The 22432-nt window shown below is 46.8% G+C and overlaps 1 protein-coding gene across 7 annotated transcripts in view; it reads left to right on the plus strand.

Annotated features, from left to right (window-relative positions):
- The window catches only part of SLC4A11 (solute carrier family 4 member 11), a 134023-nt gene that overhangs the window by 63282 nt on the left and 48309 nt on the right, over window positions 1-22432 (plus strand). For 6 of the 7 annotated variants that reach the window (XM_088057126.1, XM_088057127.1, XM_088057128.1 and 3 more), the window contains 5 exons: window positions 6058-6201; window positions 15175-15221; window positions 20336-20567; window positions 21200-21262; window positions 21800-21881. In XM_088057126.1, the coding sequence (XP_087913252.1) occupies window positions 6058-6201; window positions 15175-15221; window positions 20336-20567; window positions 21200-21262; window positions 21800-21881 (568 nt within the window). The remainder of the gene's footprint in view (window positions 1-6057; window positions 6202-15174; window positions 15222-20335; window positions 20568-21199; window positions 21263-21799; window positions 21882-22432) is intronic. The other variant, XM_014262468.2, reaches the window with a different exon arrangement.

A 22432-nucleotide genomic window follows, 5' to 3' on the forward strand; every position in this document is an offset into this window, starting at 1 on the left:
GACATCATCGTAGCAGGTGGTCATTGCTCCACAAATGCTGGATCTGATGGGTTCTCGGGGAGTGCTGGAGAGCCAGGAAGCATCACCCAACCCTTCCCTGGCTCTTAAAGTACCTGTGGAAGGTCTGGCACTGGGGGACGCTTCTCTAAATCCCATTTTCATGATCTGAAGATCTGCCTGTGCCAACCCAAATGATTTGGCTTAAACCTAGTGTGATTTCTATGAGTTGGGACCCTGAAGACCATCTCTTCCACCTCTGCCATGGGCAGGGACACCTTCCACTTGACCAGGCTGCTCCAAGCTCTGTCCAGCCTGGCCTTGGACACTTCCAGGGATGAGGCAACCACAACTTCTCTGTGAATCTTAATAAAGGAGTTTTGCTAACCAAGGTATTCAAGATAAGCTCTGGGTGCTCCTGGCCAATTAATTGTCAGCAGCAAACCCTCAGCAGTCCAACCATGAGGTCTGGGGACACCCCAGGCCCCCAATTGTCTCCTGGGCTGGCACAGTGTCCCTGTGGCTGCCAGGGGTAAGTTTCCTGTGAGCTCTGCCAAGGACTCTCTGAGCTGTGAACCAAAGGAAAAGCTTAAAATCCTAGCAAGCATCCAGCTTTATTTAATCATCGTGGCTTACAGTTTTAGTTGGGTGTGAGACTGCTTTGGGTGCTGCTGGCTGGCTGCAGCCTTGCAGTTGTTATTGTCTCTGAAATGCAGCAATTTGTTGGGAAGGAATGTTTTTTTTCATGACCCTTGTCATGCAAAACAAATCCCAAACTTTGCAGCTTAACCTCAGCAGGGATGTGTAAAACTGAGGTGTGTATTTACCTAAAAAATATGGTTATAGCAATGTAACTGCTTGCATTTTATCTGAAAAAAAAAAAAAAAAGGGAATTATTTTGGTAAGTAGGTGATTATGCTGGAATCAGCCTGTGGGATGTGCCCACAAACTTGCTTTGGTTCATGTGGTAGTAGGGTGCTGTTCAAACCCCTTTTTTCCTGGAATGCTCTGAGGATTGGGGAACGGATAACACTTGTCCAAAGTTCTTCCAGGTCTCTCCTGAATCCTCCAGTTGCTCTCTCCCTGCCAGAGTTAACTGACTGGAAGGTTACCTAACCTATGGAGGCACCAGGAATCCGTGTTTTCTGTGCAGAGTGTAAAGGTCAGGATGGAGGTGGATGCTCCATTATTAATTGAGTTTCCTTTTGCACCCAAAGTTGGGGATTTGGGTGTTTTCCAAGTGATGCAGTGAATCAGAGCCTGTAGGGAGCGAAGCAAACCCTCTGAGAGCTGAGAGCTCAGGTTAATTAAAACTTCATACCTTTCTGGAAAATTAGTGTCTGTTATTGGCTAGAGCAAGATAAAAAACCACGAGGAGAAAAATTAGGTGAAGATGACTTTTCTTTAACTTACTGCCAGTATTACCACCAGTTTTTAGGTAGATACAAGGCTTAAATCTCTCTTGAGTTCCTTAATACTCTATTACAGCCAAGCACTGGGATGCTGAAAAGAACCAGGCTGGATTTTAGGGTAATGCCCATGTCCCAGTTGATGCTCCTTTACCTTTAAAAGCTATTGAATATACATTATTATCATTGATTCCTTTGACCTTCTGTACTTGACCTGTAATTCCTCTGAGAAAATGGATGCAAAAATGGTTCTTGGGCTCTTCCAAAACACTTTGCTGCCTTCTGTGCCTAGAAACTCACTTAAGAAATCTGAAATGGCTTCTAATGTGACAAGCTGGTAGTGTTGGATTTCCCATCATAGCTCAAAAAGCCTCTTTTACTGCAGTTTGAGGTTCCTGGCATTCTGAGAGTTTTTTTTAGAGGGGTAACTACCACAAGTGAAGAGGAGGAGATGCAATTCCATGATTCTGGAAGCCTGGGCTTGGATTTGACAGAGGGAATCGGCACTGCTATAAATAAGACCAGTTTTCCAGGATTGGAGAGGAGATTGCCTTGGAAATTGAGGGTAAAAATCAGCTGCTTCCAGAAAAGTTCTGTGAGTCAATGGCTTCTGCCTGCAGATGTTGGTTAAAGCTCCACAATTGGCTTTGTCACCTGAGACACCCTGAGAGGTCGTGCAGGCACCGTGGCTAGAATAATTCCCATCACCTGGGGTGGGAGAGGATGTTTTTAGTAATAAAGCTGCTTTTCTCCCAGGAAATTTGGCTTGATTAAGGTTTTTGGCTTTCTTGGAGAAGCCTGCAGCCCTTGTGCTGGGAGTGCTGCTCCCACTTCAGCTTTTCCAGGGAATGTATGTGATGTGGCTGAGGCTGAGCTTCCTGCTCAGCGCGACTCTGCTGATTTTACTGCCCCAGGTGCAGCTGCCAGGTGCCACCAGAGCAGCAGTGGGACACTCAATGCCACCTCTGATGGCAGCAGCTGCAGTCACTGCTGCTCCCTACAGAGCCCTGGGCATTAAAACTCAGCTCCAAAGCAAAATAGCTGCAGGGCGGGCACCTTGTCAGAGCTGTGAGAGGGCTGAGAGCAGCAGGAGCCGGGAGATGGAGCTGAGAATGTGAGGAGAGTAAAGTGAGAAGTCTGGGGATGGAATCATGGAATCCTGGAATGGTTTGGGTTGGAAGGAACCTTAAAAATCATCCAGTTCCACTCTCTTGCCATGGGCTGGAGCAGCTTCCATTAGACCAGGTTGCTCCAAGCCCCATCCAGCCTGAGCTTGGTTGGATATTGGGATATTAGAGCATGGCAGGTCTGGGCCAGGGATGAACTACAGAGGAAGGGGGGTGATGCTTTGGAGAGCAATCACCAGAGAAATAATAATTATTCCTTTTTATTTTTTCTTCCCAGTACCTGCATAAATTTTGGGTTATTTTCTAGTTATTCTAGTTTATTTTCATGTTGCATAATACAGGCTGAGGGAAGCCCTTAAGGTAAAGGAGGATTTAAGGTGCAAGCATCTGCTACCTCTGACCACAGAGGGTGAGGAGGGGGTTTTGCTCCTGCAGCACTGAAGGATGCTGCTTGCTTTCCTTGTCTTGTGCACTTGCCATATTTTTCCATTTCTTAGCCTTGAGATGAGTCCTGCAGGGTGGACTGAGGGGGGATTATCCTGACCACAGTGTGTTCTTCATGGTGCAGGAGGGCTGCACTGATCTGAGCCAGCTTTAACTGTATTCCAGCTCCTCCTCAGCCAAACCTCTTTTCTCCAGTGCTTTTAGACCATATTTTGGGCTGAAGTGGAACTTTCTGTGCTCAGAGCTCTGACTGGCCCTGTCACGTAGCTCGTGGCACTTCAGCAAACGCTGCTTTCATCTGAAGGTGCCAACTTGCAATGATAAAGACAGGGGGAACACCAGTTTGGAGATCTTAAACTCCCCCCCAGGAACTCTGATGCCAGTGAAAAGGTGTTTAACTCTGTCCTCTGTCTCTGAAGCAACTGCTCCTGACAAAGCCTGTGAAGTATCACTGGGAATTCCGTATGGACACTTGACTGGTACCTGCACAAATTCTGCAGCAGCCACATCAGATCCTGCTCTGAACTTCTGCAAAACACCCATCAGACTTCCAGAGGAGCTGAACAGCTTCTGCTGTCGCTTGTGGCATCTGCTGCCCTTCAAGCAGCGGGGGTGGCACTCAGTGAACATCAGGGAATGGGGAGGGGAGCAGCTGCCAGGGCTGGAGGCAGGGCTGCAGCGCAGAGGGAAGGTGCATCTGCCACGCACAGAGCCTGTGTCACCTCCAGGTCACCCTACATTTGACAGGCGTGAATTGTTTGTGGTTTCAAACTCCTGGCAGACGAAATAGGCTGAAGGATTCCAAACAGGAGTGATCTGAAGCCTGGAGGTGGTTCAGTGACAAAGCAGACACCTGTCTGGGAGTGCAGTTCCTGTCCAGCCCAGGTTGGGGATTATTTGCAGGCCGAGTGTTTTGTCCGTCCCTTGCCCAGGGGACACGAGGCTCGGCTGCCTTTTGTTCTGCTCTTTCCTCCCCTAAAGAGGGAGGAACAGAGGATGCTTTCCTTGCCAGAGTCCTCGCTGACCTCTGCCCAACCCTCTGATCCTACTCCACCCTTGCCCTTCTTCCAGCTCCTGGGCTGCTTCTCTCCTGTCTCCAGCCCTCTCTGTTTTCAGAGGCCACCACTGCCACCCTCTTAGCAAGCCAATTTCAGTGGCTGGGGTGGGGAAATAAACAAACCCTGCTTGGCTTTTCCTGATTTACCCATCTAATGCCGTTAGGACAGGGAGGAAAAGCTCAGCCATGTTCTCAGAACTGAGTGCTCAAACCATCCTTAAGTGTGTCTCATCTGACCCGGTGAGTGGGAAGGTTGGAGATGCTCAAAACTTCCCTGAGGCTGCAATTCTGGATGTGGTTGAGGTGGAAAAAGCCTTCCCCAGGCTGATTTTTTCCCTTTACAGTGCTGCCTGAGCTCTCCTGGCACTGAGGGGAATGTCAACTCTGTGGGTGCTCAGCTTTGAGGACAAATTATGGTGTCCATCATGCATTTTGGAGGATCCAAACCCCAACTTTAGGGCTTAGTTTGGGATTGAGATGCTTGTGTGGGACTTTGTAGTACTTCTGATGGCAGCAGGCACCTTGTCTGGCTGTTGTCCATCCCTCCAGGACATCCCTGCCACATCTGCCAGCAGAGGTTTCACAACTGGTGGTGCCCACAGCATTCAGGTGTTTCCTGTACTTTCCTCACTTCACTTTTTTCTGTCTGGACAAGTTTCCATCGCTCAGGGATGCAAACTCCCTAAGCTCTGCCAGCAGCAGAGGGTGATATTCTCGGTGTGCTTTGCTGGATGGGGACAGAAGCATGCTGAATGCTGTCTGAAGCCTTCAGAACACTTCAGACAGCGCTTATTCACATTCCTTCCTGTCAAGCTGTAAGGTGAAGGAGGCAGAGGTCAGGAGGGGGGTTAATCTCAGGGGCTTTATCAGGTTTTCCACACCTTTGATAAGCACTTTAGGAGCCCTCTGGAGGCTTGAAGCTCCTGCAGCCCCTGAGCTCTCGGAGGGGATGCTGAGCTCCATCAGCTCGTGGCAGGAAATGCTGCAGCCCCTGTCCTGTGTCACCGAGTTCCTGTTTGTGGCCTCACTCCTCTGGGTTTGTGTTTTGTGGTGGAAAGCTGTTGGCTCGATCCCTCAGAGGCAGCATGTGCTGCTTTCAGCTGCTGCCTCCACGTTTGTTTATATGAAGCTTTAAAAAAAGCCATCAATATTTTAGTTTCCATTCAAGCCTCTGCCTTGAAGCTCCCCCTTTTCATTTCACTGTAGTGCCTAGAGCCAGCTAATGAAATATCTCCCTCGTGCTTCAAATTAGGCATAAAAGACTTGTCAGAAGATGAGGAGAAGCTGCTGAATAATCCTGGTAATGTAAAAATCGACATTCTATAATGTCCCTAATTCTCCTAATTAAACATGATACATGAGTGTGCTACAAGAGTCCTCCAGCTGCTCCGTAATGAGATGTTGCAGGGACCAGTTTGCTGTTGGATGAAGCTGGGTTAAACTCTAATTAAAGCCTTGCAAAAGGCTAAGGAGTTGTCTGGTGTAATTAAGAAACTTGTCTCGCATTCTCAGTGCTGCCACCCCCAGTGACCTGCTCCTCTGCCCCGTGGGGAGCTGTGGGTCTCTCTGTCCATATCAGGTGTCTCCTTGGAAACTTCTTTTAGTTTTTTAAAATTTTTTCCACCTCTAGTTTCAAATTGCCGTGTCTCAGAACAGCGGCGTGGCCTGGGGTCAGTGGAGGTGTTGGGTTCGGGGTGGGCTGGGGCGCAGCTCTTGCTTTTGGTGGTGTTTTTACACAGCGTTTTCACCCTGTGGTGGTTTTTACCTGAGGGGAGCAAGGTATTGGGGCTGGGCCTTGCTGCACACACCATTGGCAGGGGAAGAACCCCTGAGGCCATCCCAAAACACGCTGGGGGTCATTCCTTGAACACCCCGGGCCTCAGAGCGGCCCCTCATCAGGCCCTGGTGGCGACAGAGGCCTCGCTGGCCATGGAGTCAGACTCGGAATCAAACGCTTTTTCCCACCCAGTGGCACCCAAGGGGAGCCTGCAGCCCTCTTATGGCACCCCCTTCTCGTTGTCAGGGTACCTCAAGTGTGACACAGACGATGTGAAGGAGGAAGGGGCGGGCGAGGAGCTCTTCGATGGCGTCAACTCCACCATCGTGTCTGGGGACAGCATCCGCTTCTTCGTCAACGTCAACCTCGAGGGCGCTCCCAGCGCCACCGGTGAGTGACCCCCAAAAACGGGGATGGGAGTGGGGGTTGTTCCTGGGGTTGGGGTTTCATGGGATCACAGTGGGTTGGGTTGGAAGGGAGATTAAATGTTATTTCTTTAAGGGTGGGGACACCTTCCACTAGGCCAGGTTGCTCCAGGCCCCGTCCAACCCACCCGTGAACCTTTGCTTGTGGTGCAGTGTTTTAATATCCTCAGCACTGCCTGTGATAAATGGTGAGGGAGGAAGATAGCCAAGCCCTTCACCAAAAACTTCTGTTGTATTCTGGTTCATGTCATACCCGATTTTGAACTCTTTTTTTTCCTTCTGCACAAAATCAAACAAAATCCCGTTCACTTAATTTCCCATGAAAACCAGTGCTGATGTTTAGTGAATCCTTTGAAAAGTAAAGCTTGAAGATGTAGGGAATACAGATCTAAACTGAGATCCCACATAGTGCCAAGCCAGGTCTGAGAAACAGAGGTTTTAGGAGAGGACAGAAATCAAGTCATGCAGCTAAAGAGGTTTTTTTTTTGTGGCTGGTGGCTATGACAATCTTGCTTAGCTGTAGCAACCTTTTAATTTTTTTAGAAAATGTTTTCAGTTATAGTAAGATAAATAGTGCTCAAGTAAGACAAAACTTAACCTTCTTTATTCCCTGCAAGTGTTCAAGGTCAGGTTGGACTGGGCTTGGAGCAACCTGGTCTGGTGGAATGTGTCCCTGCACATGGAAAGGGGTGGAACTCGAGGATCTTTAAGGTCCTTTCCCACCCATTTTGTGAAAACTGAATTTTGTGGGGTGTGCCTGGGAAAACACAGCTCTCAGACACTGCAGGAGCCTGGGTTTGACCCAGCCTGTGTGGGCACTGGGTATTTTAGAGGTTAAATGCACAGGCTCTGGATTATTCTTGGTATCACAGTGTCAGAGAGTCCTTTAAGTTTGTTAAAAGTTATTTTTAGGTTACATGCAAATCCCAATTGATCTGCAGCGAGCAGTTACTGGGAATGATGATGCAGATTAGGCACGGCCTGGATCCCTGCTTGACTATCTTGGAGTCTGCTTTCTGACTCTGAGCGATGACTTGAACTTAGGAATAATATCCAGCAATTTCCAAGCCTGCAATTTTACAAATGCCATCTTAATTGAAAGATTTAAGGGAGCTGTGCTCTGCTATGACAAGTCTGGACTTAATGCCGTAGGGTGCATTGTTTGGGGATCAGGAATGCAAGTGCTCTGGATTCTTCTGCATCTGAAGAAGTTCACTTTCCTTGTGTGCCCGTCTGGGCTTTTTTTGTTTTCCCTTCCATTCAAAACAGGACAAAAAAGGCTTCCCTATTTCCCTGAAGCACTGCTGTTTGTGCTGGTGCTGTTAGTTGTATCCTTTTTTTTTTTTTTTTTTTTTTTTTGCTAAGATGTTTAGGATTTTTTTTAAGGAAAAATAGATTTCTGGTGTGCTGGGGTCCTCTTTCCAGTGAAAGGCTGGAAATTTTAAAAATGAACTTCAGGCAGAACAAAAGCCCAAACTTTCAATAAGGGCATATGTGAAAAAAAGAGATTTTTCTTTTTTTATCTTTATATTCCCCCCCCCCCCCCCCCATTACAACATCAAAGTGATCCAAGTAGCCAAAATCCAACTTTTTCACTGTTGGCAAAGATTTCATCAGAGTCCAGGTGTTGGAGTCATCTGGGCTATTAGTTCCTTTACAAAGATGGTTTTACTGGAGTTTCTTCCTGGCTGGATTCTGTACACATCAAATCAGTCTGTGGCTGCACAGGGCACAGCTGATCCTCCTGGAGGGGTGAATTTTTGGGTGGCTGAGATGAGCCCTTCAAGCTCTTCCAAGAAAAATATGAACTTCTGAAAAAATACCCAATTCCCAAACTGAGGTTTAATTATGCCAGAGCCAAGGTGTGTCTGAGAGTGAGGTGTTCCCTGTTTGGAAATTCCCTTCCATAGCTGCCACTCTTTGGAATTTCGGGAGGTTTGTTTTTATACTCAGGCTTTGATTTGCTGGAACAAAGCTGGAGCTGAACATTTTCATGGATTATCCAGAGCAAGGCAAGCTGGAAAGGAGGGGGAAATAAAAGTAGGGTTTCTCCAGGTGATGCCAGAGACCCCAAACACCTCATTTCCTACCCCTGGGGAGCTGATTCACCAGGATCCTACAAAATCCTCTGCCGCTCTGAAAACACAGAGAGAAATGAAGCATGGGAATGCAATCTTTGCATCCTCATCTTATTTTCCTGTGTTGTCCAAGCTGGGTGAAATGTTTGAGTCAAAATGTGCTCTCTTGGCTGAATGTGGTGCCCAAACTCTTTTCTGCTGGAGACTTTTTTGGGTCAGCTGCTGTGAGGTTGCTGCCCACCTTAATATAAGGCTAAAAGATCCAACATTCCCATTTAGGGAGGGGATGAGTTGGAACCCTGGGATCCAGGTGCTGGCAGGCAGTGAAGGTGGAATTACAGATGCAGTGACAGCATTGCATCATCCTGTTGAGCTTTTCCTCTCTGTGTGATGTGTGTGCAGCTCTCCATGAGCATAATTGGATGCTCTCCACTCTAATTCTGTTTTAAAAAGATCCCTGTGTGGGATTAAGCTTTGAGCCAACAAAACACAGCATGACCGATAAAACTCCAACAATTGACCATTGACATAAAATATTGGGCTTTGTGCACGGGGTGTGTGTAAAACAGGATGGCTTGAAGAAATCTGGGATTTAAGGTATGGCCTGTCTTATTTTTAATTAATACTGGCTGCCTTTGCAGGGAATACTGAGCCCAAAGCAGTGCAGATGTCTGACCACTAAAATTCTGCTCAGTGGTGACATTTGGGTCGTTTCTTCTGGGTGTTCCAATGCTTCCTTGCATTAACTGATAGAAGGTTTTTTCAATTTTCTGCTGCTTTTCATCCCTGTAACTTGGACTTTGGTGGTAACATTTGTTTTCACCAAATGTTCGTAGCTCTTACAGGAAGGTGGGTGTTTGTCTGAAGCTGGAGGCTTTTGGACATGTGATTTTTTGGGGAAGATCAGGGTGGCTTTTAGGCTGAGGCTTCGTCTGAAGTCACAATAAATGTTTGCAAGTAAAATCACAGAATTGTTTGGGTGGGAAGTGACCTTTAAAGGTCATCTAGTCCAACCCTCCTGGAGTAAGCAGGAATGTTTTCCACTACACCAGTTTGCTCCAAGCCCCGTCCAACCTCTGGCCTTGGACACTTCCAGGGATCCAGGGGCAGCCACAGCTTCTCTGGGCAACCTGGGCCTCCCCACCCTCATTGTAAAAGAATTTCTTTTTCAGGTCTAATCTAAATGTCCTCTCTGCCAGTGGGAAGCCATTCCCCCTTATCCTGGCACTCCAGGTTTTTGTCCAGGAAAGCTTTATCTACAGCACACCTGGAATTAAATCCCTGCAAATAATACAGCAATTTGGTGTAGGCTGGGCCTTAAATTTAATGGACAGGTGATGCAGGTGAGTCTTTGGAATATATGGGGACACATCCTTGCCATCAGTCACAGCGTTCTTATCTCCTTGGCAGCTCCCTTAAATCAGCCAGGCCCATATTTTCATCATTTGGATCTCGGGGGTTTTTTTTCAGTTTTGGATTTTAAAACAATCATTTGGATCTTGTCCTTGTAGTTTGGGGCTTTAAAACAGTTCCTTGGATGTTGTTTTTGTAGTTTGAGATTCTGAAACAATTTGTCTTCTCCTTACCCACATTGCAAGAGGGTTTTACGCCGTATTTTCTTAAATTTACTACAATTTATCAAGGATTTGTGGAGCTGTAGCTGCCTAACTTTTCCCAGTTGCAGCTGATGCTCAGACTGGTGATTTTAGATGTGCCTCCAGCAGTTTTGAGGAGAGCAAGGCAAACTCCTGACGGCAGCGAAAAGCCAATTGGAAAGCAGGATGTGGCTCTGCCGGGGTGTGGGGGGAAAGCAGCGGAACACGAATTACGCTTCAGGAGAAATTAAAGGCTGTTCCACCCTTCGGACAATTGATCATTCCTAGATACAGAGAATCAACAGTTTCCTGTATCCCGCTCCAGAGGCACACACGTGCACGCCTGCCGCCGCTGCTCCCGGCAAAACACAGCATCCAAATCCTGGCCCAGCCCCTGCCCAGATGACTTTTTTCTTCAAGGGGACGAGGAGAAAAGCTGGATGTTGGCGCCAAGGATATTCCAGGGAGAGTAGCGTCCAGAGACAAGTGGTCTGGGCTTGAATGGGTATCACTCTGCACACAATAGTCACATTTCCTCACATTAATACCAAGGTCCTTTTTATGTCTCGAGGCACAATGCTGACCCACGCGTTCCATCTGATAACTCCTGTTTTAGCAGTTTGATGTCAGAGTGGGATGTTGGGCTCCTGAGGCTTCCTACCCTCTAATGGAAAGTGGATATACCGATTGTGTGCCGGGGAGGGGACGGCCTCCCTCCGAATTTCCTGACCAGGGTGTTTTCAAAGCGCTGCTTAGGAAGCCGAGGGAGGTGTGGGGGGAGCACGGGTGGTTCTGCACGGAGGCAGCGGCCTCTCTTCTCCCTGCTTCACCTTGGTCCTCTGGAGTGGCTTCCCAGGGGATTTAGAGTGCATGAAAAAAATGCACATTTTCCCCCTGCCCCAAACTGATTGACAGAACCTACCACAGGTGGGTTTTTTCACAAAATATTTGGATTTTTTTAGCACATGGGTGTGACAAGTGACACCTTGTCCTTGATCACTCTTTGTGCTGTCCTCTCTCTTCCCAGTTCTCCGCCCAGGAGTTTGAGGGATGGTTCTTCACCTGCCCTGCTGTTTTTGCTGCTCCAGAATCCTTATTCCCACCTGCCTTTGACCTGGGGATTTGTGGGATGAACCCAGCTGACTTCAGGCTATTTGCCTCAGCTCAGCCCATCACCTCTTATGGGAATGTGGATAATGAAGGCACAGTTATTCATCTAACAATATTTAACCAAAATTACTCAAATCTGATGGTGATTATTCCAGGCTCAAGACAGCAAAGCACAGAATCCCTCTGAGATCCTGTTTGTGCAATCACTCACTGCCAGTGTTCTGTTAGAGGTGTCACCACTGCTCCTGACAATCTACTCTCATGCCGTGTGGTGATGGGGTTTTATTTAAATGTTTTTAAGGCAGATTTGAAAAGCAGAACAGTTTTTTCTGATTGCAGCGTGGTTCGGCACGAGTAGTGGAGTCTTAGATTTGGGCAGAATCCTGATAAAAAACAAAGATGATAATATATATATATTTTTTTTTTAATTATAAGCACTCCAAACCTTAAATACTTCCACTCACACCAGATCCTTGATATTTTTCAGAGAAAAACATGGAAGTGCTAATACGGTATTCTGCTCTGATTTATTTTACTGTTCTTATATATATTTACTGTGAAGATGCACCAGGGAGTCTTCGTAGATGTAAAGAAATGTGCACAGCCAAAAAACTCTTTTCTCTAATTTCCACTCCTTTTATCCTGAAAATAAAATACTGTCTTAAGATATTGGAGGCATCCAGTGGTGGCTTTGCCCCAAAAGCTTTTGGATCTTCTCGGGTGTTAAGGGCAGCACTGGGGACCTGGAAGAGGAAAATGATGGAAAGGGATCCTGGGTGAAAGGAGATCTCTTAAGGCAAAAGGTGAAAACCCTTAAACTTTGGTATTTGACATTCAGGGGTTTGTTTTCAGGTTTGCATGGCAGATGTTGTTACCTAAGCAGGAGGTAGAGGAGAAGCAAGGAGGGGATTTTATTTCTCTGGGTTGCTCTCAGGGATATTATTAGGGCAGCTGTGATGAAACAGAGCAAATAAACTTCCAAGCAGTAAATCTTCTCGTTCGTGTTGAAGTTGGATGGGGCCTGTTTGGAGAATGGTGGGAAATAAAAAAGGGATACAGGGCCCTGAATGTGATACAAGTTCTGATGTTGACAATTCCCCGGCATTGTCAGAAATGAACTCCCTGGGAGTCACTCGTGGCATTCCCAGTAACGCTCCGTGCCTGCATGCACGCATCCCAGAAATTCGGGATGCGCGTGGTGCCTTGATGTGCCTGCCAGGGGATGTCGGGGATGCGTTGCTGACTTTTTGGCTTTTCCCCTGGGCAGGACCTGGAGCAGAGCCCAACAGATAAGCTTGGCCACCCCTGGCAGCTCTCCCTCAGCTGTGTGTGAGGACACACAATAATGCCCCTCGCTCGCTCGCTTGCCTAAAATAGGCTTTTGCTGCCTGTTCTGTCCGGCAAGGAGTGCCACAAAAATAGATGTGAAAATTTCATGTGGTCCCACCCTCCTCATAGAGTTTCATTGTGCTTAATTGTGATGTTCACATGTGAAATCTCAAATTACTGAAACTTTCAAGTTGTTGCTCTTGGTAGTAAGACTTGGCTGAGGAGATTGATGGGGAGTTTCTTGTAGGGTGAATCCAGGGTTTTCTGTATCCATGTCATCCCCATGAAGGGCTCCTCTGTGGAGGTGCAGTGGCCAAGGGTGTTGAATCTTTTTACACCCTCCTTGGCTGGAGGGAGGCAGGGATGGTGCTGTGGAGGAGGAGAAAATGAGTGGCAGGCTGGTGGTGGTTGGACTCGAGCTTTGGATGTGTCATGGGCAACCTCCTGCAGGGTTTGACCCCACATTGCCCGGCAGGAAATAAATGGATATTTAATGTGAGCAAGGCAGAAGAGCGCTTGAGAAGTCTCTGTGTGTTTTCCCCTTCCCTTTGTCATGTTCCAGTGGATTTGCTGCTATCCCTGAGTGATGTTGTAGCGCTCCAGTGAGCTTTTAAGGTACCAGCCCAGAACTGCGATGGCTGTATCCATCCATCTCCCTGCCTGGATTAAATCCAAGCCGTGTGTTGTTGGGATGAGTGATGAATGAGGCTCTGGGCTTTTCCAAAGCGCCACCTCCATACCTAGAGCAGCTTTTTCAAGAAGTTTCAAAGATCCTGCTCCAACAGATGTAATGAGATGTTTTTGCTTGTGTTGATAAAGCAGCACCTGGTGCTCCTCCAGCTGGGTACATGAGAGAGCTGTCAGCAAAGATTGATACACCTTGAAAATGATAAGAGGAGCCAAGAGTTGCTGCCTGATAAAAGCACAACGAGAATTTCTGTTCCGTTTCCATGTATCCATGAGGACAGGCTGCAGCTCTCTCTTCAGCATGTGCCTGCTATTGTTCAGGATTGTGGGTGTTTTTTGTCTCTCCCAAACTATTTCTTGCAAAAGCAGATAAACCAAAATATGTTTTCTCCTCAATGAATATTTATGGGCTTCCAAATCTCCCTGCATACTTCTGCATGTGTAATTAGGCTGGAAGTTGGGTAAGTGAGCATTGGAGAAATACAAATGTGAGAGCCTGGGGAAAATGCTTGATGTTTCTGGTTTATTTGGGTGCTTGCTTTTTAATAATAAATTGCACTTTTTAGATGAAACAGCTTGTGTTTTCCAAAAGACATGTCAAAAGCAGGAATAACTGGGGCTGTTGCAGCAGCAGACTTGTCTGGTTAAGTGATGCTTTTAATCACATGTGCAGCATCCAAGTAAAATTTGGGAGAAGTTGGGTGATGTAACCATCTCATTTTGTTTAGGGGGAGATGAAGTCAATCCTTTCCCTCTTTTCTACAGCTCTGCTCCCACTTTGAGTTGGAGCCTTTGAACCCCATCGAGGGCAAGACTCAAATGTCCATTTGATCAGCCATGATTTTGTTTAAAGCAGCTTCCTGCATGCAAAAGATAATTGTTTTTTTCCTGCAGTTCTGGAGTTTTAACGTGAGTTGCACCCTCAGCTTAATTTTTGGAGAGTAGCAGGGCTTGGCTTGAAGGTGCGTGGCCAAGTCATGGGATTGCAGCAGCTCTTACAGGTTAGGATTTGGAAGTAGAGATCTGGAAAGGAAGCAAAATCCTCATCTGAATAACTGTAACTCCATTTTACATCTCTGTAGTTTTCCACAGCTTGGCCTCTGGAAAAGTTTTGGTCTTCAGTGGGTTTTTTCCATGCTGCTGCTGCGCTCGTTGGAATTAAACCCATTCATGTGTTTCATTTTGGTAGCAGCTCAGGTTTGGGGGGTTTTTTGGAGAACTTAAGGAGAAGGATGCCAGGTTGGAAGTGTTCAAGGCCAGGTTGGATGGGGCTTGGAGCAACCTGGTCAGGTGGAAGGTGACCTCGATGGTCTTTAAGTTCCCTTCCAACCCAAACCATTCAGATTCTTTATTTAAAAAGTACCTGTAGGACAAATAATGCCACAGAGAGGCTGCCTTGACTGCAAGGAATGGGCTTTCGGCAAATACAGCCTTGCTTTTGTTTTATTTTGTAGCCGATACCCAAAAAACGCTTCGTAGATTCTTAAGAAAATGTTATTGTTGGCACTTGGAAGTTTGAAGTGGGAATTTCCCGGGTTCCCCCATCCTGTGTATTCAATGACATTTACTAGTCCCTAACCAGCAGTTTTCTTTCCCAAGAGCAGTGTTGCTTTCTCCTCAGATTTATGGAGGCAGCGTGGTGAGTTGACAGGACATTAATGTGCTCATCTTGGAGTCACTGCCTGCAATCCCTTGGAACTGCCTGGCTGTTATTGTTGACTCCTTAACGAGGACAAGGAGGGTTTCCAAACGAGGGTGACTCATGAAATCGTAGCCTCAATCTATCAAACAACGATGCATTGGATTAAATGATTACTTCAAGGATTAGGAGTTAGATTTTTGGGGAGGTGGAGAGGGAGGGAGAGAAGAGAAGAGTAAAAATGCATCAGAATTACAAAGAACCGGCCAAAAAAAGCTGCCAGACATAATCCCCTAGCGATCAGATAATGCCAATCCTGTGCTTGGTTCACGCTTCCAAAATGGGAGATGTTGTAAAAACTGAATCTCTGCTTTTCTCTAGAGATCATCTCCTGCCAAGAGAGTGATGCTTCACCTCCTCCTGAGCCTCCTGCTCTGCTCCTGTCAGGTACCTCTGATAGTAACACTCTTCTGATGTGGTTTTTTTTCCCCTCTTTCCAGCTGAAAGTGAAGGTGCTGGCTGCGTGTTACTGCACACATCAAGGAAGGTAAGTAGAGGTGCTCTGTGACCAATTTGGTTTCTTCATCATCCAGAAGTACAGAAAAGGATCATGAAACACACTTGAGGGGCTGCTTGTCACTGGCCTAAGCAAAAGGCAATTAAAGGCTTCTTCTCTTGAATTCCTCTCCCTTTCTTTAAACCTGAAAAGCCACGTGCTGCTCATTCTCCAAACAATTTTTCTGTAATTCTGATTGTTCCACTGCTTTTTGTCCAAGACAGTTCCTTGGCATGTTAATTCATCACTTTCTCTCCTGCAGCTGCCTCCACAGGGATCCAAGTGTGCGCTGCTGAGCTCCTCGGAGCTGGAAGCAGAGACACCCAGCAGACATGGCTGGGATTTGGTTCCCTCTTTATTCCAGCTAATCAGTTGTCCTTCATGAGGTTCAGCAGGAGTGAAATCCCTGGAAACAAGCAGTCTAGGAGAAGGATTAAGAGCCCACACTTAGTTTACACTTGCTCCTGAGACTGTAGCTCACTAATGATAAGGTGAAAGTGCAAAAAAGCTCACATAGCCTTTGTTATTCCAAACCTTCAGCTATGGAAGGGCACAGAAAGTACTCAGGGAGGAATTGGGTTGGTGTTTTAATAACTTCTCTGTGAGGGTGGGGTGGCCCTGGCACAGGGTGCCCAGAGAAGCTGTGGCTGCCCCTGGATCCCTGGAAATCTCCAAGGCCAGGCTGGATGAGGCTTGGAGCCACCTGGGATAGTGGAAGGTGTCCCTGGCTGTGGCAGGGGTGGCACTGGGTGATCTTTGAGGTCCATTCCAACCCATGCTTTCATTCTCTGATTCTGTATTTAGTACCACATGAAGTTTTGTCTTCAGTGGTGCATTAAGTTGTCTTGACTTCCTGCCTGAATGCTGGAAGGAGTGGCTGTTGTCATGGGAACTCGTAGCATCACTGATCCTGGTAAATCACAGAATCATTTAGGTTAGAAAAGCCCTCTAAGGTCAGCAAATCCAACCTTTCCCCCAGCACTGTCAAGGCCACCACTGCCCCATGTCCCCAAGTGCCACATCCACACAGCTTTTAAATCCCTCCAGGGATGGGGACTCCCAGCACTGCCCTGGACAGCTGTGCCAGTGCCTGAGATCTTGGATGTGTTGCAGGTTGTAACTTGAGGTTTTACTTTGTGCAGCCTTGTAAGCTTTGGGGGCTTTTTAGGGAATCCCAGAGAGCTCTTTAATTCTGCTTTGCTTTAGACCTCTAAGACAGCTCAAATCCTGAAAAGATATTTCAGAAGGCTGGATTAGTAGTGGGAGGAAAATGTGTGATAGCTTTAGAAACCTTTACCCCAAGCTAACAAAAAAAACCCAAAGCAAATAAATACCAAAGAAAACACTACCCAAAACAAAGCCACCACCACCAAAAAAAATTAAACACACTGTTTGGTATAGAATCATGGAAAGTTAAAATAAGCAATTCCATGCTCAGGAATGAAAATGTCTTTATCCCTAATTTGTCTTGTCTAATCCCAGTGCCAAGGTTCTCAGTCATACACACTTGACTGAAAGTAACCTGAGAACTTAATCACTTAAAAGTGCAAATTCTAAGTCCAAATGCAGGATCTGCCTCTGATAAGAAATAGTTGGAAACTGCTAACTCATAAGTGTCTCTTCTATTTTGTTTTTCCTTTTCAGAGCTGTAGGATTCTTGCTTTTTCTGGCCTACAGCTCATGCTTGAGCATTTTAGTGTGCTGTGGAACCACAAATACCAGAGAGCTTTAGCAGGGCTTGAGAAAAATATACTTTTGCCAGTTTTTCCCTCCAGGGAGGATGAGTGGAAATTTTGTGCTTCAAATGCAAAGGAAATTGGGACCTGACTCATGGAGGAGATGGCTCCAAGTGTCTGGGAAGGGGGAATCACCAGCAGAGAAGTGAGAAGCTTTGTCTGGAGAGGTTTTCCTGTAGGTTGTCCCTGTCTCTGGTGGTAGCCTGTGGTTCTGGAAGGGCAGTTTGTGTCTCGGGCTAGTTGCTATCTAGCAGGGCACTTGGTGGGCAGGAATAAAGGCTTCTTCACACAGATTAAGCTGTTTAATCACCATCACAGAGTGGTTCTGAGGGAATTGGCCCAAAGGACCATGGCAGCAGCCCAGGCAGGACTCTGCTCAGGAGAAAGGATTTTTTGGAAAAAAACTTTGCTGGTGGCTCTAAGTGGAGGTGTCTCCTGAGCAGCCAGCCAGGGGAGAGCCTGCATTTTGAGCCTTGTTGATCAGTTAGAATGTGTGATTTCGGCCTGCCTGAAGTCAGGTGAGGCTGTTTCAGTGTTTTCCCTCTTTTTTGGCACAGCAGCCTCTGTTCCAGTCATGGTGCAACATGGAACTTTGAAATCAAGGATGCCCAGAGCTCTTCAAACGGCTCTTGGGTAGCTGGCTTGGGTTTCTTCCTAAGCAGTTTCCAGCATCAAGTTTCCAGCATCAAGTTTCCTGGTGCGACTTGACTATCCAGCTAAAAATATTAGTGAGGGAGCGTTCATTAATCTCCCCTGAACCCAGCAGGGGTCTTGGCTGGAACAGTTGTGCCTGAGCTGTTGCTGAGGCTTTGCTGTGCCAGTGCTTCCAGTAATTTGATTTTGGTGTGTCTCAGGGAGTGATGGATTTCTCTCCTTTCGTGGTGCCTGCTTGCCTTGTGATCTTTAATGTGCATAAAGCCTCTTTAAGCTCAGAGAGTAGATTTAGATTAGGAGTTAGATTAGGAGCCCACACCAGGGAGCATCCTCACAAGGGAGCATCATGCTGCCTTGTGAGGGTGGTGAGGTCCTGGCACAGGGTGCCCAGAGAAGCTGTGGCTGCCCCTGGATCCCTGGAAGTGTCCAAGGCCAGGTTGGATGGGGCTTGGAACAACCTGGGATAGTGGAAGTGTCCTTGTCCATGGCAGGGGGTGGAACAGGATGAGCTTTGAGTTCCCTTCCAGCCCAAACCATTCCATGACTCTCCCTAACCTTAGGGAGTGATAATAATGATAAGTGGGTGATAAATATGAGTCTTCCCCCTTTTTCCTATGAAGGACCAACAGCAGGGAAATGAAACAGCAGTGAGGCATGGAAAGTTATTTTCCCAAGGCATTGCTTGAAGCCTGTGGCTCAGCTGGAGCTGAATCCTCCTGCCTTGCAATGAGCTGCTGCTGGTGCTGTCAGGCACAGCTCACTGCAGGATCAATGTTGATTGAGATGAACTTGGGCCTTCTGGTACCTGAAGGGAGCTACAAGAAGGATGGGGAGAGATTATTTACAATAGTCTGGAGTGACAGGACAAGGGGAAATTGCTTCAGACTGGGAGTAGGTTTAGACTGGATATTAGGAAAAAATTCTTTATTGTGAAGATGGTGAGGCCCTGGCACGGCTTGCCCAGAGAAAGCTGTGTCTGCTCCACCCTGGAAGTATCCAAGGGTAGGTTGGATGGTGCTCTGAGCAACCTGGGGTAGTGGAAGTTTGGAAGAGGGTTGGAAGTGGATAATCTTCAAGATCCCTTCAACCCAAACCATTCTGTGACCTGGGCAGATAACCCACATCAATGCCTTCGATTAATTTTTTTGCTGTCCCTCAACTTTCTCCTGCATTCTGCTTCTGGTTGCTTCTCTCGTGCAGAAGTTGGCGACACAAAGCCACCTTTGCTGTTTTGAAAACTCTTATTACAGACGTGTGTTAATCCGCTCTCAATTTGAGACAGACTCAGTGCTTGCACTTCTGAGGTGGAGCTGTAGCTGTGTCACCGTCTCCTACGAGCAGATGGTTCCAAAGCCTTGGGGGTGGGAGCTGAAACGCTTCAGAGAATCCTCCCTCTCAAGGATGCCGTGGAAAGAGTGATTGATGCAAAGTAAAACAGTGCTAATTGCAATGGATGTGTACTGACAACTTGATAGTTGCTGTGATAATTACAGTAATTAGGGAGATGTTAGCATTTTTTTGCCTGTGTCTATAAATGGAAAAGGTAAGAGAGAGTGTGCATGGAAGGAGAGGACCCATGAGTCAGGCTCTGGGATGGCCCTTTACCCTGGGGGGAACGTGGCATGGTCCTGGCTGTGGAGGCAGCTGGGGATGAGATTTGTAAAAGCAATTCAGAGTTTGGTTCTTCCTGAGCTTGAGGGGAGCTGAGGGTTTCAATGTCTCTTGACAATCTGGTTCTCAGCATCACAAATTCAGCCTGGCAGCTTTCCCATCGGAAGGAAGATCCATAGAAGAGCACAGTTCCCATTTCCTCACTCAGGTTGTTGAAGGAGAGGGCCAGGACTGCCAGCCCTCCTTGTCTAGTGTGTGGATTTCCAAGGGCTGTGCAATGGGAACGAGGCATTTGTAGTTTGATCACTCAGTTGATCACCTTCACAGCTGACAGGTACAGAAAGGAGTTGAGGTTCTGGAACACACTGGGGCTTTCTTTTCCATCTCAAGGCCAGTACATCTGGGACAGCAGAAGCAATCAGCAGAGTTGGGCTAGTTTCAGCCTCTGCTGCCTTTTTTTTATTGTTGCTTTAAAGCTAAATCCACAAAGGAGGAAAACTACCATGGAAGTGGAAAGAACAGAAATTTAGCAAATATCAGAAAAGGTGATGGGCTGGATGGAATTCCCCACCTGCCACTTCAAGATTCCTAACTGGGAGCACTGGGGATATATGGTTCCCAGTTTGAGGATGACTGGGTTGACTTGGCACTGAGATTCATGCTGGTAGTTTTTCATGCTGCTGAGCTCAGTGTTCATTTCTCCCAAATAACTTTCCCACATTTTTTAAAACTTCTTGAATTACTTGAACCTAAAGAAAATTTGAAATGCTACCTTAAGTATTTTTGCTTTTAGACCAACTTACCTTACTTTATTCTAGGCAAAACAAACAAACAAACAAAAGAAAAAAAAAACAACTTTTTTTTCCTGCTTTCTATGTCAGGGTATAAATGGTACCTGGGCATGGGCACACTGTTAGGATAAGCCTTGAAAACACAAACCTTCAATGCATTAATGCATAAAATGCCTTTTCTCCTGTCTTCTGAATGGCTAATAGAATCTTTGGGGAGGTGGTAACCTCAGCAAAACTGCTTGTGAAGGACCCAGATTGTGCTTTCCTGGCATTGTGTACAGCTGTCTCATGCTCTGACCTTTTCCCAACACAGTACCTGAAATTAAAGAATTTTGAGGAGGAGGTCCGAGCCCAGCGAGACCTGGATGGCTTCTTGGCCAGAGCCAGCATCATCCTGGATGAAACAGCCACATCCTTGGATGATGTTCTCCGGGAGATGCTGAAACACTTCGCCGAGGATCCTGAGAACATGGAGCCGAGCTGCAATTTTGAAAAAATCATGAACACTTTATTCACAGATTCAGGGACCCCACGGGAAGGGAACGGTAATCAGCTCTTGGTTTGCTTTGGCTGGTGGGCTGCTGTTCATTTGCCATCCTTGTTGTGGTGGGGTGCTGGACACCCACTGTGTGGTCCCCAGGCTTGCACGTTGCATGTGACATCGTGGGTTGATTTTTTTTTTCCATGTCACTCAGACCGAAGGGCCTCATTTCTCCAGGGTTTTTGTGTTTTGGTGGAGTCCTGCCCCTGTTTCATTAAGATCACCCATTGTGGTGCTCTCTGGGGTGAGGAGTCAGCAGCACTGGGGTGTCTTGTCTGCCCAAGTTTTGGTTTGCTTGTCCTCAGACAACACTTCAGCCAAGAGACTCTTGCTGGTGTCTCGTCAGCAGTGGCTCCTTTGCCTTGTGGTTCTCCACCTGAATTCACACAGGCTGGAGAATTTTGCCTGCCTTGGATGAGTAGCTGGGGAGGGTTGATCCTTTGTGTCACTCCCAGCCCACTGGAGAAGATGGGAGACACTTGATTTTCCTCCAGAAGCTCAACCTGGGCATCCCTAGCCAAGGTTGTTTGCTTTGGTGTCACCTTAAGCTATCAACAAATGTTGTAGTGTAGTCTAAAAACGCTGCCTTTTAGCCCAAGATGTGAAGAAGCTTAACTGAGCATTGTTTCTCTGTAGGCACCCCTGATGTTTCAGAGTCAACAGGAATGAATGTACAAACATGTCCATCGCACCTCAAATGTAACTGTCACAGCCTGAGTGAATTTGTTTAACAGATATGTCAAGTCCTGAGCATGTAGTAAGCATGTTCGTGCTTTGGTTACTTCTTGCTACCTGTCTTAGAGCTTCGCATTTGTAATCCCTTTAATTTAGCCTTTCTGCCAATAAAGAACAAAAAGTAAGTAGTGCCATAAAATAGTGTGAGAGCAGTAGCTGGGAAGAGGGGGAGAGAGGGATTGGGAAGGTGACATCCCTCCCAGTCCTGTCTGTGTGTGTGTGGTGGATAATGCTAATCTAATAACCCAGTACTGCAGTAGGATGATGTTGGGAGGAGAAGGCAGCTGCCTTTCTAAGCTGTGAATAGTTTAAGGACACAGTTCAAAAGCAGCAGGACGAATGTTTCCATCTCTGTCTGTCAGCCCCCACCCCTGCATCAGTCCACTGGGCAGATAGGAATGCTTGGGGTTAGTAGTCAGCTTCCATTTAGAAGGAAATGTTATTTACAGCTGCAGAAGAAATGAGGACAGCCTGTGATGTTTCCCTCTCTTCTCTTCCCAGTTCACCTCTTATCAGACACAATTCAAGGGGTCACAGCCACAGTCACGGGGGTGCAGTATCAGCAATCCTGGCTCTGCATCATGTAAGTACCTGGGTTGGATGAGCAAAATCACTGACATCCAGACCTTTTCCTGCTGCTGGGAGGAGCAGAGGTTCAGAATGTGCCCTTTTGGGTTAAGATGGTGATGCTTGTTCCATCCATCCTGTGGGATCTGTCTCTCTCTGGGCTGCTCCTCTTTGCAAACACATGCAGTAGGTGACCACAGCCCCTCCAGGGCATTCAGCTCTTGGATGTTATAGAAACCTGCTGTTAACAAGCTAAGAATGCTGAAAAAATGAGCCAGAAAATGCTAATTACTGAGAAATGCTAATAAAGGAACTTCTCAAAGGGACAAGCAAACTGGTTCATGGACTGCTTTGCCTGCCAAAGTCTGGGAGCCTGGACCAAAAGATTTCTTGAGTCCTTTGATGGAACCATCCAAACTTTGTAGCTGAAAATTGAAGTCAGACATTCCACGCTACTTAGACACTGATTACTTTGTCTGACAATTAATTTGGACACTGATTAATTGTCAACACTGTTCAACACTGGAGGAGCAGGCCCTTAAGACAGTAAGAACTCTGTCACCTGGG

Source organism: Pseudopodoces humilis, chromosome 6 (assembly GCF_049639895.1).
Source record: "Pseudopodoces humilis isolate 2021_Gansu_Grassland_sample_001 chromosome 6, ASM4963989v1, whole genome shotgun sequence".
Classification (NCBI taxonomy): domain Eukaryota; kingdom Metazoa; phylum Chordata; class Aves; order Passeriformes; family Paridae; genus Pseudopodoces; species Pseudopodoces humilis.